General features: G+C 44.5%; 1 protein-coding gene across 3 annotated transcripts in view; it reads right to left on the reverse strand.

Moving 5' to 3' along the window:
• Positions 1-3591: 3591 nt before the first annotated feature.
• The window catches only part of WASF2 (WASP family member 2), a 49675-nt gene continuing 37998 nt past the window's right edge, over positions 3592-15268 (reverse strand). For all 3 annotated transcript variants that reach the window (XM_061596363.1, XM_061596361.1, XM_061596364.1), the window contains exons 5-9: positions 13515-13632; positions 10789-10919; positions 6662-6817; positions 5087-5583; positions 3592-4022 (exon numbers count right to left, since the gene is read on the reverse strand). In XM_061596363.1, coding sequence (XP_061452347.1) covers positions 3865-4022; positions 5087-5583; positions 6662-6817; positions 10789-10919; positions 13515-13632 — 1060 coding nt within the window. In that variant the 3' untranslated portion in view covers positions 3592-3864. The remainder of the gene's footprint in view (positions 4023-5086; positions 5584-6661; positions 6818-10788; positions 10920-13514; positions 13633-15268) is intronic.

Here is a 15268-nt window from a genome sequence, read left to right on the forward strand (position 1 = left end):
CTGGCAAGCTTCCTGCAGAAGCCCAACAGCAGTGCCACTGTCCCAGTGGGTTTGCTTAAGAATCCTGAAGCATGGAAAGAAGGCTCAAGCATACACATTTGCAAGAAATCCCCCTCATTCTACCTACTCTTCACATAACTGAACCGTGGCTGTTCTTGTCACTCTTCTTCAAAAGACTGCTACAGTGCTAAGCAAAATTCAAGAACCCTCAAGTAAAAAATCAGTCAAGAGGAACAGGGCCGGTTCCAAAGGGCGGCCAGGTTGGGCACTGGCCCGAGGGCCCCGCAGCTCTAGGAGCCCCTGGGGGGACCCTGAGGGGCCCTCTGCTCCCTTTCCACGATGCCGCAGATTGCAAGATGAGCTTCTGAGCCACCCACCATCCCCTGCGCTTCACCTACCTTTCTCTGCTGTTCGTGCAGGGCTGCCATCAATAAAGATGGCGGCCGAGGTTTCCGTAAGGGACTGAAGCCTCTCCCGCCATCTTGGTTGATGGCAGCAATGCGCGCACTGCATGCCTTCAACCAAGATGGCGGCAAAGGCTTCAGTCCCTTACGGAAACCTTGGCCGCCATCTTTATTGATGGCAACCCTGCGCGAACAGCAGAGAAAGGTAGGTGAAGCGCTGGGAATGACAGGGGGTTTGGAAGGTTGTCTTGCAATCTGCAGGATCACGGAAGGGAAGCAGAGGGGCCCAGGGCAGGCTAATGCCCAAGGGCCCCCGCATTCCTGGAGCTGGCCCTGAAGAGGAACCACATGCCATTCATGATAGACAAATGATTATACAGTCAGAAAGGCTGAAATTAAGCCAACGGATGGAGACAATTCCTGGCAAGCACCTTGTTGCAGTTTTGGTCATCAGCAAACACTAGCTGATGCCTCAAGAGGAGACAACATACTTTGTTTTAGACAGCTTGATAAACCTCCTGTTTTTATTACAAATCTGAACTGCAAAAATGGGGGGGAGGCATTCAGTATTTGACAGCCCCATTACATGGCTGCTGCCAGATTAGTGGGTCACAAGTTGTGTAGGGCTGCCTTACATTTGAAGGATATAAAAACTAGGCAAGCAATCTCTTATTTCAGGACACTTATCTTAAGCTCCCATTGGCGACACATCATTCTCCAATGGGTGATTATGCCTCTTTCCAAGGGCAGGAGACAACACAGATTTAGGAGCAAGAATCTGAGAAACGAGTTAGCCATAACTCAACTCCTAGGTGAATTACTCTGTGAATATGTAATATCCACCTCTGAAAACTACAGAAAGTTGCCACTGCCATTATCACGCTTTTTAAAGTCCAAACACATGTTGAGGGGCTCAGATGCTTGTTCTGCATGATTAAGGATGCCCAGTACTCTTATTTCTGTATGCTTGATTACAAACTTAAGATTCAAGCTGCTAGCCAGTGTGTAACCATTTACAGGGAGATTGGAGAAGGGGTGAGAACCAGTCCCATTAACTACCATCGCCCCGATTACAAAAAGATGGCTGAAATGTGTTCATGGGTAACCTGTCCATCGTTAATTATCCTGAATGTGTACATTAGACTTTGCATGAAGTGCAACTTGTTCCCTTAGACAGGAAACTACACACATACACACAAATATTTCTAAACAGTTGTGCTAGTGCAAGGCTGCCGATTCTGTTGCACAGATTTTTGACAGCAAAGACAGGAGGAGCTGCAAGGCACATTATACAACAGACTAAGTCCATTTCTCAGTATGAGTCAGCTGCTGATCTTGGTGCCTGAACATAAAACTCTGTGTTCCAAACCACAGTAGGCATGGCACCTTCCAGGATACACACTGCATACAGAAGCAGCACCCTGACTTTCCCCCACCTTTTAAAGATATAAGTATCCTGTGTTCTAACATTTAGAATGCTTTCCAAGGCTTTATAATCCACCTGTCATTGCCCTTTCTTCATGACACTGGAAATATGTGCTTAAGGCAGCTCCGTGCCACAAGCAAACAGTATCAGACATCCATCAGGGAATGTCTGAAGGAGTTTCATAGTGTAGTTTAGGGAGGAATTCTCCCCACTCCCTCACTGGGGCTTCAAGTTCAGTTTGAAGCATATCTGTGCTTGCTTTTAATACTTTGGTCCCGTGGCTAAAATACACCACACTAAGCTCTGACATCGAAAATGAAATGGAAATGCCTTCAAGTCGATCGTGACTTATGGCGACCCTATGAATAGGGTTTTCATGGTAAGTGGTATTCAGAGGTGGTTTCCCATTGCCTTCCTCTGAGGCTGAGAGGCAGTGACTAGCCCAAGGTCACCAGTGAGCTTCATGGCTGTGTGGGGATTCGAACCCTGATCTCCCAGGTTGTAGTCCAACACCTTAACCACTACACCACACTGGTTCTCAGATGTTCCAAAAAAGAAAAGAAAAGAAGGACATGCCAGTAGGGGTTGGAAGCATAGGACGGAAAGGAATAAGGGGACCCCTTTACAAAACAACACTTTTCTTCAAGTGTGTGAAAGCTTTTACAAGGCATGTCACAGTGAGAAGAGGAAGGACAGGCATGTGGCAAGGTAAAGAGTTTCAAACCTCTTTTTTTTTAAAGGGAAGATAAAAGAGAGCACCCAATTAGCACCCAGAACCAGAATCCTCATTGTGGGAGTGGCTGTCATCATTCCAGTAACCAGGATCCCCAGATAAATTTAAGGACCTGCTTCTTTTGATATTCTGCTTTTAAACCCCTTGCCAAAGATACCCAGATAAGCTATTTTTAAAAAGGCACCTGCCTAGAAAGAGGAATGTGTATCTAATGCTGCTCTGCTGAGCTTACAAGTAAAACTTAATTAAGATCTCCACGTTCTCTGTCAACCACCTCAGCAACTGAAGTCAGGAACTAACAGAGATGATACAACATCTCGGGACTAGCTACTGAAGGATTAAAGCAAGCTAGTAAAGCAGACTAGGTTTATATAGATGACCGACTTTTTGTTTGTCAAAGCCCTGACATGCTGTCTGCAGAGAGAGAGCATTTGGACCAGGGCTTGTATTTGCTGCTGCTCAGCCTCTAGTATAGTGTCCCAGTCTTCTAATTTTAAAAAGCACCAATCCACTTATGGTCCCCAAGTGACCAAGATACTGGTCCACTGACTACAACACAAGATCATGTCCGATGCTTATGGCTCCCTATTTGGGGCACATGGCGGAAAGTCATACCCAATTAACAGGCATTAATTCTGTCATTAGGGAAAACAGCTGGGCGATATGGAGGTGGGGGGGAACAGATCTGCAACCATCTGGGTCCCTCCTCTCATTTAGATTGGAGGGGGCACTGTCAAAACAGGATTGCGGGGGAGAGAAACTAATTGTCCTGTATATAGTGAAACTCTCTTAAAACATTGGCTTTATATTCTAATTTAGCATTTTATAGATGTTTGACAGAATGGAATGAGAATAGACATTTAAAGCCATTTCCCAAATGGGTCGGATAAGGCAAGTCATCAGCTCACTGCTGAGTATTCCCAATGCCCAAAACACAGTGCAAAGAGGAAGAGCCATCTTCAAGAACATCCCTTCACTGCAGCAGCAAGGACCTGCAATATTCTTTTTAAAATTATCTTCCAACCCCAAGAGACCAGACTATTTTTTTTATTATTTTTTTTAGGACCCTGAGAATATGGAGATACAGGGTTAGTTTCAGTTTCATTTTTGCTGGGAATGAGGCACGTCCCATCAATGAAAAAAAAAGAGGCTGGTGGTTACTTGGAAGTTGAGTACACTAATCTTTGGTTACTGGAAGAGAGAGAAAAGTATTGTGTGTGTCGGGGGGAGGAGGTTTTGACAATCTCAGAGGTTATATGGGTTTCTCTCTCTCCCCCCTCCCCCCGATGGTGGGCAGGTGTTTAATCGGACCATTCGTCCTCATCAAACTCGGAAGAATCATCCTCAGAATCGCTGTATTCTACCGCAATGCGGCGTGAGAGGATGGTTGCCACGTCATTGCCCACAACGTCTCGCTTCTCTTGTTCACGTTGCTCTTCTACTTTACGGAGCTGGAATCCTGGCAAGGAGGGAAAGAAGAGATGACTGAAGGCTCCTTCTAGGGAAGAGTGGCTTTTAGTGATGTCTTGAGACCAGCCCAAGGATAGCTGTCCAATGTCATCTAAGCATACCGAACCAGCTTGACAAAACATGTGGGCAGCCATATTAGTGCATTGGTGGGGGAGGGGATTATGGAAATTTGGGCAGTTGTGCAAAATCTTTATTAGGGCCCACTGAAAAAAAAATAGCAAAAGAAGCAGCTAGTTTTCAAGTTTCATGAAATAATTCCTCAAATTATGCTTATGGACTTGGTGCAGGGGTGGAATGAGAAAAAAAGATGCTGCTGGCACAGGCCACGGCAGGGGCCTGCCTCCAATACGTGCTCATCTGAGGACTGGGCAGCAGAAAAGCTATTGCAAGACCAATTGTGCCAAGCACAAAGGATCTCAGGTATGCTGTAAAGCATACCGGGATAAAGCAGCAATGAGCACTCTCCTTTTGAAAAAATAAAAGCCAGCAGTTATTTAGACTTAACAGTTTTGTAAGTTTCAACTGGTCCTAATAAAAGGTATTCTGCTACAACTGCAGCTGGATGGGACACAAGAGGTCAAACTACCACTGGCACTGAAAAATCCAAATGAGTAATAACCAAAGAAGAGTCAGACAAGGAGGATGTTTCACTGTCTTGTCAAATGTTACCTGGTCAGGTGGTGTGTGGTATACAATGATATTTACAGGCCAAATTGCAAAGGTTCAAAATTAGAGGATACCTTCATGGGAGTAAAAGAAGATAGTTTGCTGCAGGCATTCCCAGTACATATTTGCTAAGGACCAGAAGTCTAGCAGACAGAAGATAATAAAGCCCCAAGAACCCTTCCACCCTCCTTAAAACACACACACAGAAGAAATGTTCTGTTCAGGGATGGGGAACGTGTGGCACTCCAGATGTTGCAGGACCACTGGCCACACTGGCTGGGGCTGATGAGCAAGTCGAACATAATCTGGGAGGACCACAAGCTTCCTAAACTTGGTGCAGTTTCAGGAGGCAAGACTTGGATATGCAAGATGAGAAGAGAGACTTACCTTGACGAATAGCAGAAAGCAAGTCGCTCCTAGCCTCGCTAACAGCTGGCAATGAGGACTTGGAGGACATCGAATCTGGTTGCGGAACAGCAGCTTCTGAAGCATCCTTGCCACCAAAAGACGAAGGAGGAGGGCCAGGAGGGGGTGGGGGTGGAGGAGGGGGCGGTGCACCTCCTCCTGACTGGGGAACCAGGGATGGAGGCACAACAGCATATTCTGCTGCTGGAGGTGGTGGGGGAGGTGGGGCAGCAAAATCGGGGTGAGGTGGGAATGACAGGGGAGACGGTGGAGGTGGGATGCCTGCAGTTGGAAAGCCTGACAGTGGAGGTGGAGGAACACCCATCATCGGCGGTGGGGGTGGAGGTGCAGGAGGTGGTGCAAATCCTGGCCTGGCTCCCTGTGGTGAGCCAATAGGTGGAGCTGGCGGAGGGTGGCTTGGGCTGACTAGGCCGGACTTTTTCAGCCCTACAGAACCACTCTGATTGTGTGCTGGATAGCTGTGGAGAGCAGAGATTTGGGACAAAAGGAAGGGAGCAGGAAGAAAGTTCCGTTAGTTTTGCAAATGCCGTATTTGGACATTACTATGGTGCAAAGGAAAGAACGATTTCTCAAGTTTTCTTGACATCAACCTCTAATAAATCAGATTACCCTTGGCTAAGAGGCCCATGAGTTTAGGAGTTATGTTCTAATATTCCATTTTGCATCCAATGGCTGACTTTTGGAAGGATCCCAACACATGCACACATGTGAAAGTGTCTGAGCACAGCTTGTGTAAAAGATAAAAAGATTCCTGTTGCCAGGGTTTGTCCTTTTTTTAAAAAAAAAATAAAACCAGCTCTAGCAAAAGGGTTGCCTTCCATTAAGCTAGCTACAGGAATCATTCCTAAAGCCACCTTGGAGATGCAAGGAAATCCATCAGAACTTGCTTTAGAAATGCTGCATGTTAACACAAAATTGCACAGGACTCTCATATCCCTGAAACATCAGTTTTTATTTAAGTAAAAGTTCCTAGCCCTCACGGTAACAGAAGGAAATATGAATGTGCATTCACATCTAAGCTTTTTTACCCCTCCCCCCAAACAGCAGTAGTCTACCTTAGTAAAATGCTTCCCTACTGTGGGAATTAACTACAGCTGCTCCTCACCAGTTTGATTCACAGTGGCTTTCAGCCAGAGCTTGGAAAAGTTACTTTTTTGGACTACAACTCCCAACAGCCCACTCCAGTGGACATGCTGGTTGGGGCTGATGGGAGTTGTGGTTTAAAAAAGTAACTTTTCGAAGCTCTGCTTTCAGCCATGTGCAATCATGGTGAGACACTTGCATTTCACACAACACCATAATGATCTCTCCATGGGCTGTGTGAATCCTAAACTAAGCAGCACCTTATGAGAAAAGGGAAGCTTATCTTGCAAGAAACTATGGGACAACATCCTTGTTTGCCAAGCTGCTTTTGCAAGCTTCACTTACGGGCTTATGACAGGCACATGATGGTTCTGTTTGAAGCACTTGATTTGGGGTGGGGGGAGATTAATGTGCTTCTTTTGTTCCACTTACTGTTGCTTCAGTGGTGCTTACCTAAACTCCATTGGTGGTGGTGGAAGACTGTCATCTGTGAATGAAGGAGGTGATGGTGAACCTGAATCCGACTGTGGAGGTGGTGGGTAGTAGTTGGCATCAACACTCTCGTTGGAACCAATGCTGCCATTCTGATACACCATATTAGACGGGTATCTAAAATCACAAAAAAGACAAAACAACACAGACCACATCAGATAAGATCCATGCTTTCCAATGTTTCACAGGCTAATTCCAAGTAAAGAATACTTCCAGCATATTCAAGTCAGGAAGAAACACAAACAATGCAATCAAGATCAGAACTGTTCTGGTACTGAATTTATGGCATCTTACCCAATATTTAGGATTGACAGTCTTTAGAAAGGGGACTCACATATTACTCTGCATGTGTACATTGCATCTGGCACCTGCAGGTGGTGTGTGCAAGTGTGTCTGTCCCCTTCCCGAGATGTGGGGTCACTTATCTTACATGGGCTATTTACATACTTCACGTAATCTGTGTAAGCATTTCGGAGAGGCAAGATGGGTTAATTTGTTCTCGGCTTATGATGCATAATAATCAGTATACACGTTAGTATGCGCATGCATGTGACTGGCTGTGTTAGAACAGATATGGGTTAACATGTGAAGAATTCTCTGTGTGTGTTTAGGTTTGCCTTCAGGCCTTTTCCAGCCCTATAAATTCTGATTTCTGTCATGTCCTTCAAGCATTACAACAATGTTAGAAAGAACAATGGCAGAAGTTTCACATGGTACAGCTTTTTCTGGACTGTACTTCAGACTACAGGTGGATGACTGCCTGTTTGAAAGCTCCTCCCCCATGTCAGGAACTCCTTGCAAGTGGAAAATGAACATGTTGGGAGATTGTTCTAGCTCCTTGATCTCATAGTTTTCTATGTCCAGGCAATTTTATTGGGAAGCATATCAATGCATAATGACCCACCTCCAAAGATTTGTCCTCTGCTGTCCCACAGAGCAGAATTAGATTTAATGAACTTTAGTTACAGGAGGATAAATTTTGGCTGAACATGAACAGAAGCATTTGATAAAAGCAACTTGACAATGGAACCAATTACCCAGAGAGGTGGTGGGATCTCCCTCACTAGTAGTCCACAGAAGCCGGGTAGTCTTCTGCAGGGGATGCTTAACTTTAGCTTTCTTGTGTGGAGCAGAGTACTGGATTAGGTTGCCTACAAGACCACTACAACTGTATGTTTAATTAAGAGTTTAAAACCCCAATTAATCTTAGAGCTGTACAAAGTCTTTGGTTCAATTTGGGCCCTGGATCAAGGTTGTCAAGATTGAGCACAATTCGAGGCACACACAACCTGACTGGTGTGTGTGCACACAACTCAATTAATTACAGGAATGTATATAAGATGACTTGAATTTTTTTTTAAAGAAGTCTGTGTGCAAAATTTAAGTAGCTGCACATTTTTTTAACATGAAGGTGAGTTCTAAAACTTTATTGCCTTTGCACAGAATTAAACAAACATGGGGTTAGATCCAGTCCGCTGTGGGTGAAATAAACAGCTAGTGGCTTAGAACAGCACTCCTCTCCCATGTGGTGTAGTCACTCCATCAGACCATTATGGGGAGTGAGGTGAGGCTTTGTATTCCATACCTTTCCCAGACAGAGGTAGGAGTGCCAGACAGGGATATGAAAAGTGCACATATGGCTTCTTTTTTTATTTATTTCATTTTTACTTTTTGGCAATTTGTGTTCCGAACATTTGGGAAGTCCCCTCCAAAAGGCTGCTAATTCCTTACAGCTCCAGCTGTCCCTACCTCTATATCTGAAAGTGACCTAACCATATATGGATTTTATAAGAAACCGTGGATAAAGTAGAGGAAGTACTTTAAGAATAAGCAATGATGAATTCACACAATTAGCCTTCCATTCAAAGGTGGTTTCCCCATCCCTTTGCATGGAATGCTACCTTGTGAAAGGGGCAAGCTCGTAAATAGGGGGAAAAAATCTTCTGGAGGGGGAAGAGAGGTCATGGAGCCCAACCATAATCAAGACCAATTCAGGCAAATCACATACCCTCATTATAGCAGCGGGAACTGCTATGCGGGCAGCATTATGACTTTACTGCTACAACTCCGATTCAGATTTATGTTCCTTTAGTTTGTACAAATTTGCTTTACATCTCCAAATTGACAGGCACTGGCAGCAAATGATGGATGTAAAATACAGTTATCAAAGTTTCACCCGCCTGCCAGAACAATTTAAATAAGCCTTTTAAGATACCTCATTGGCAGTTACAGTTCATTGCTAGAACACATCAGTGTGGAAAATAGATGGTAGCAGGCACATATTGAGGGCCTCTGAAAAGTGTGATACTTTGGGCAGCTAGCTCTCTTCTGACAACCTCAGATCAGGGCCTTGCAGAATGAACCCTGGAAAAGGGGCAGGCAATGGCACAGCCGTGGTGGCCACTTATCCTTCCATTCCAACACAACTAAAGGCTTTTCGTTTACAACACAAAGAATGCAGTTTTAGAAGTAACTTTAGACAAGAAGTTCTCCTGTCACGTTTTTAAAGAGAGAGTAGGTGGGAGCAGACATGGATGTGTGACCTAGACAGCTCCCAGCAAAAACATTTGTGAAAAAGGCAGAAATGCTTCAGACTTCCACTATGCAACTCCGTGGCAGCTAAAACAAGTGCCAAATCCACAAACAAGGAAGAGAAAGGAATACTTTTCAGAAGAGCAGAGCTTGGGAAATTTAAAGGGTAAGTATCATGCTATGTATGCCTAGACAGAAGGCTGACTTTATGGGGGAAAGTGGATACTAAACCTAACAAACTAGCCCATCATCTTTCCCCTGCCTGCTGTGGCATCCAACTTTGAAATGGACAGTTCCATTAAATCCGTAGTTCAGTTAAAAGGAGACAGGCTACTGAACGGTGTGACCTAACCTTTTCCTCCAGTGTTAAGAGAGTATCAGAAAGAGCCAGAACCATATCATGTGCTTATACCTCAGGGTAAAAATTTATAGCATAGAATGTTGCCAGCTAACTAGCTGAGAATTGTTCTGATGTCCAAAATGCCATTGAGACAGCCCTCTGCAATCATGTGCTGGGTCCAAACAGGAATACACAGTTTGGGTGTGAGTACCCTCAAGTTGGATTCCGCAGGCAGAGCTCTCTTCTTATAAGTGGCAGAGTTCCTTGTGGAGAATGGTCAGTATGCAGAGCGTGCCGTGACTTTGCTCTCACAGAGTCATACCAGGAGCAGCCGCCTCAATCCCTGTAACAACTGGCAGTAGCTCCAGGCACTGGTGTCCAGCAGCTACTAGCTTAAGACCATCCATCACACTGCACGGCATGCACAGATGTGCCCACCATCATATACATTACATCTTTTACCATGCTGCTTACGTCTCTCCTCCCTTACAGGTTTTCTTTGCTTCCCGAATTATGCCAATTAAGAATGTCCAGTATTTGGGAGTAGAAGACTGCTTTGTGGAAGCAGAATGAGACAGGAATCCTGTAGAAAACTATCAAAACCAAGGAAGTGTGAGAACTGTGGAAATCAGTTCTTAAGCCCTTGAACAGCTGCACCGGAGATAGTGAAAACTGAAATGGGCTAGGATCTGAAGAGCTGCTTCAGGCGTGCCTGTGGGCTGGGTCATGCTCAGTAAGAAGCTTGACTTTGCTCTGAGCAACAGACCACCCCCTGTGCCAGATCACAAACAGTCTGAAAGCCCCTCAAGTTTCCATGTGGGCTGTCACGTGACACAGGGCTGCTGTTCAAGAAGTGGAAACTTACACCTAATCACAGGCAAATCGCAATGCATTTGGATGGGGGAATCCTGCCCCCCTTTTTTTGCACTAGTGTGCTTGCACTCAGGCCACCCCAAGCATAATTTAAATTTTGAAAACACTTCTTTAAAAACCCTTGACTAATTTTAAGTGCACACACACATGTATGCATACACAGAGCAAGATGCACCCTTATGTTAATTGTTTCACTCCTGGATTTAGTTAGTAGATGGCATTACTGGAAGAATCAAAAAGCCATAGTAGGACTGACATTGGAAGGTGAAATCAAAGAAATTACACAGCAGTGTGAATCACAGTCAGATCAAGCAAGCTCACTGTTTGCTGAATGAGCTCTTACCCTCCAGGTCCAAGTTTTTCCCTCGACTCAACAAACTCTTGTCCCATTTTCATTTTCTCCCATTCTTCCTTCCGGCTTTTGATTTTCCGAGGATTCACATTTCCTCTGTTTGGATTATCCTTCTTTTCTTTCTAGAAAATATAAAAAAGGAAACAATTAGAATGGGCTTAAATAAGGTTAGTTTGAAGGACCATCCAATTTTATTGCACTGACAGAAGTAAAGCTGATCCAAACCATGCTCTCAAAGACCCATGGAGCCTTTTAAAAGTCACTCATGTACTGCTAGAGCATCTAATAAGTACGTGAATAAAAAGCAGCACATGACACAATAGCAACTGTAAAAGCTTCTCTGTTGTACCAAAGTATGAAATGAAGAGATTTTCTTCACAGCTTTTTAAGCTTTCCTTGTGTGTGTTATGTGCCTTCAAGTCGATTACGACTTATGACGACCCTATGAATCAGCGACCTCCAGTAGCATCTGTTATAAACCACCTTGTTCAGATCTTGTAGTTCAGGTCTGTGGCTTCCTTTATGGAATCAATCCATCTCTTGTTTGGCCTTCCTCTTTTTCTACTCCCTTCTGTTTTTCCCAGCATTATTGTCTTTTCTAGTAAAGCCTGTCTTCTCATTATGTGTCCAAAGTATGATAACCTCAGTTTCATCATTTTAGCTTCTAGTGACAATTCTGGTTTAATTTGTTCTAACACCCAATTATTTGTCTTTTTCGTGGTCCATGGTATCCGCAAACCTCTCCTCCACATTTCAAATAAGTCGATTTTTCTCTTATCCACTTATTTCACTGTCCAACTTTCACATCCATACATAGAGATTGGGAATATCATGGTCTGAATGATCCTGACTTTGGTGTTCAGTGATACATCTTTGCATTTGTGGATCTTTTCTAGTTCTCTCATAGCTGCCCTCCCCAGTCCTAGCCTTCTAATTTCTTGACTATTGTCTCCATTTTGGTTAATGACTGTGCTAAGGCATTGATAATCCTTGACAAGTTCAATGTCCTCATTATCAGCTTTGAAGTTACATAGTCTTCTTGATGTTCAGCTGTAGCCCTGCTTTTGTGCTTTCTTCTTTAACTTTCAACAGCATTCATTTCAAATCATTACTGGTTTCTGGTAGCAGTATGATATCATCTGCATATCTTAAATTACTGATATTTCTCCCTCCAGTTTTCACACCTCCTTCATCTTGGTCCAATCCCACTTTCCGTATGATATGTTCTGCATATAGATTAAACAAATATGGTGATAAAATATACCCGTCTCACACCCTTTCTGATGTGGAACCAGTCGGTTTCACCATATTCTGTCCTTTAAAAAAGCTTTCCTAAATGAGCTGTTGAGTCGCTCTGTTTCCTAAGCAAGGCCTTGACTAGCAGTTAACATAGCTCTAAATGGAAAAGTAGCCTGCTTGTTATCACTAGTCACATGCTACATAGAACATAGAAAGTTGCCTTATAAAGTCAGACTGCTGGTCCATCTTGCTCAGTATTGCCTACACTGACTAGCAGCACCTCCAGACAGGGGTTCTCTCCCAGCTTTTCCTGAAGATGGTGGAGATTGAACTTGGGACCTTATGCAAGCAGAGCAGGTGCTCTACCACTGAGCTACAGCTTTACCTATCACAACAGAGGAGTACTTGCTGTTTGCACAGCCCAGTATCCCTATGGGGTGCTTACTACAACAATCTACAGGGGTGTTGAACAAAAGACACAGGGATGATCAAGTGTTGCCCCCTGCCCCAGGTGGTTGAGGCACAGGAGAAGCTATTAATATGCTAATCCTTGTGCTCCAACTCCCAGAAAGTATTACCTGAAACTTAGGTGGAGTAGACTAATAGGATTCACTTCAAGAAACTCCGGCCATACTGATTTGTCTGCCACTGTGCATGTGCAATAAAACCATCCCCAAAGTCACAGTCTCTCTGAAAGCAAAGAAAAGCAGAGCCCCCTTTGCCTCTGAAGAGAGCATGCAGAGGGAGTGGGGAAATTTGGCTCACCTTTCAGTCTGTTTCTCCTCTCTCCCTGCCCTGCAACTCCACCATTGCTGTTTGGGGAATGAAGGGAGGCTTCACCGTTTTCCCTTTATTCCCAAAGGAACCACCCAGGGGAAGAGAAGCCAGTTTAGGAAAAGCTTCTTTTGAGCACAATCCCACCACAATTGAGTCACTGCAGAGGAAAAGGAGACAAAGGTTCCCAATGCACTTACCCTTTTCCAGAATGTAAGGACATCTTGCCTTATCCACGTCCAATGAGTTTCAACAGATTAGCACAAAAGAGTAAGCAGTTTACAGCCCAATCTTATTCATGCACATTTACTCTGAAGGAAATCCTACTATATTTAATGGGACTTACTGCAAGGTAAGCATGCATAGAACTTCATCCTTAGACACTGAATAGGACTTAACAACATACTAGACTTTCTAAAAAGGCTCCTAATATTATCCCTGCAAGTGAAAAAACAGAATGACTGCTCCAGCACAAGCACACAATGATGCAGATTTGATGGAATTTTCTTCTTAAAATGAAATAATCAGAACTGATCCAATTCTGGCAGGAAAAGCTGGATATACATTATTATTGTTATGTGTCTATGACCATCTTTTAAGAAAAGCTACCTGGATTCGGGTAGTGGTGATATATCTTGCCTTCTCTTTGCCCTGTTTAAAGGGTTAAAAAAACTCAAAAAGGCAAAAGACACTCTTCGTCTCACCCTATGCTTCCGCTTCTCTTTCATGATATCCTTGGTGTCCTGCACCATCTTCTCCTTCCAAAGATCAAAGAAATATGATGGATCTGTATAGAATTTAAGTGCTTCTTTGCCATCATCCCTAGGAGGGAGAGAGAGACAGATCAAAATGGTAAATGTTTATCTGAAGCCCAAATAAGATGCAGCAGTTTTCAGGTGCAAAGCATGCGGTCCATGAATGAAAACATTCCCTGCCCCCTTTAAAAACAAATGCATGTCCATCTGGTGCAAGTTGGAGTCAATGAAATCTTTCCATTCCTTTCTGGGCTAGTCCTAGTAAGGGCATCCACAGTGCTTTCAAGATGCAGAAGGCAACGTTTTCATAGTGAACAGGAGGGCTAAGGAACCTGCAGCCCAGATACGGCTGGACTGCAACTCCCATGTGGGGAAGAAGTGCCTAAACTGACTGCTTTCTTACAAGTAGACCAACCGGCAAACAGATTGGAATGGGCTGCAGCTGAATGGGGCAGGTGGGAGATAAGAGGCTGTAAGTCCCCAGACTTGGGCTAAAGACTTCTAAGCCTCATGGAGAGCGCCAAGGAAGGTGATAAAGGTCGGTTTGTCTACTCTTCCCTGGGCATCTCTGCTTTGCCAATGAAAGCTCAGAAGGAAGTGCAGTCTGCTCCTGAAAGAAGCAAGGAGAGCTGTCTATGTTCTGACGAGTCTGGGACCCTGGGACTGCAACATCCCACAATTCCTGATCACGCTGATGGGAGCTGAGAGCCCCAGTGCATCTGGAGAGCCCAAGGTTTCCTGTCCCTAATGTACACACCCCTCCTTTACAGGGCAGCCACATCTCAAAAACAGCTGCCTCCAGCTAGCAGAAGTTACTTTTTACCTATTCAAAGATATTTGTGTACAAGGGCTGAGGAAATACTGGCATTCTTAACCCTGATTCTACCCTCACTGCACTGTGCTTGCAATCTTAGCAGGCTGATACGACACAGTTAGAAGGTAAGCAAAGAAAAGCTGTCTGGCATCACTGCAGTATCCATCTCTGGAGACTAGGTGCAGAGGGACCAACAGACAGTCACACTTCCCAGTCTGCACCTACTTCAGGCAACAACATGCGCAAATGTATGCACTGCAAATTGCACAACGGCAGTAAAAATGGGAGAGCGAGTTTACACAGGAGAGTGTGCCTGAACATAAACAGAAGTTATATACTAGGCTTGCCATCACTGAAATTGATTTAAGTGCCATTAGAACTTCACTGCCCTACAGCATGAGTACATAATCTATACCACGAGAATAAAGAACAGTTTCCCCAGATAAATCAATCTTCAAAATCGCCCCCCCCGCCCAAAAAAAGAAGTTACAAATAATCTCAGTAGCAGGGATAGCCAAGTGGAGCCCCCAAACCACATCAGACTCCTGTCTCTAAGTTCTCTCAACAAAAGAAGCTGTCTTATACAGACTCAGACCAATGACCCACCTAGCTACAGTGGCGGGTACCGGTTCCCTGCCATTCCAGACAGGAGTTTTTCCCAGCCCTGCCTAGCGATGCCCGGGATTGAAACTGGATCCTTTTGCATGTAAAGTGTGAGCTCTACCACTGAGATACAGCCCCTCCCCATACCAGACTGGGAGTGGAAGGTGTGCTGCAGCTGCTTCTTCTTACTGAGTAGGCACCTCTCCCATCAGGAAACAATAGAGGAAGCTGCCAGGTAAGCAGTGGGACAGTGCCTGGCCCATGCAATCCAGTATAACGTGGGGAG

The sequence above is a fragment of the Rhineura floridana genome, chromosome 15 (assembly GCF_030035675.1).
Source record: "Rhineura floridana isolate rRhiFlo1 chromosome 15, rRhiFlo1.hap2, whole genome shotgun sequence".
Taxonomy (NCBI): Eukaryota; Metazoa; Chordata; class Lepidosauria; order Squamata; family Rhineuridae; genus Rhineura; species Rhineura floridana.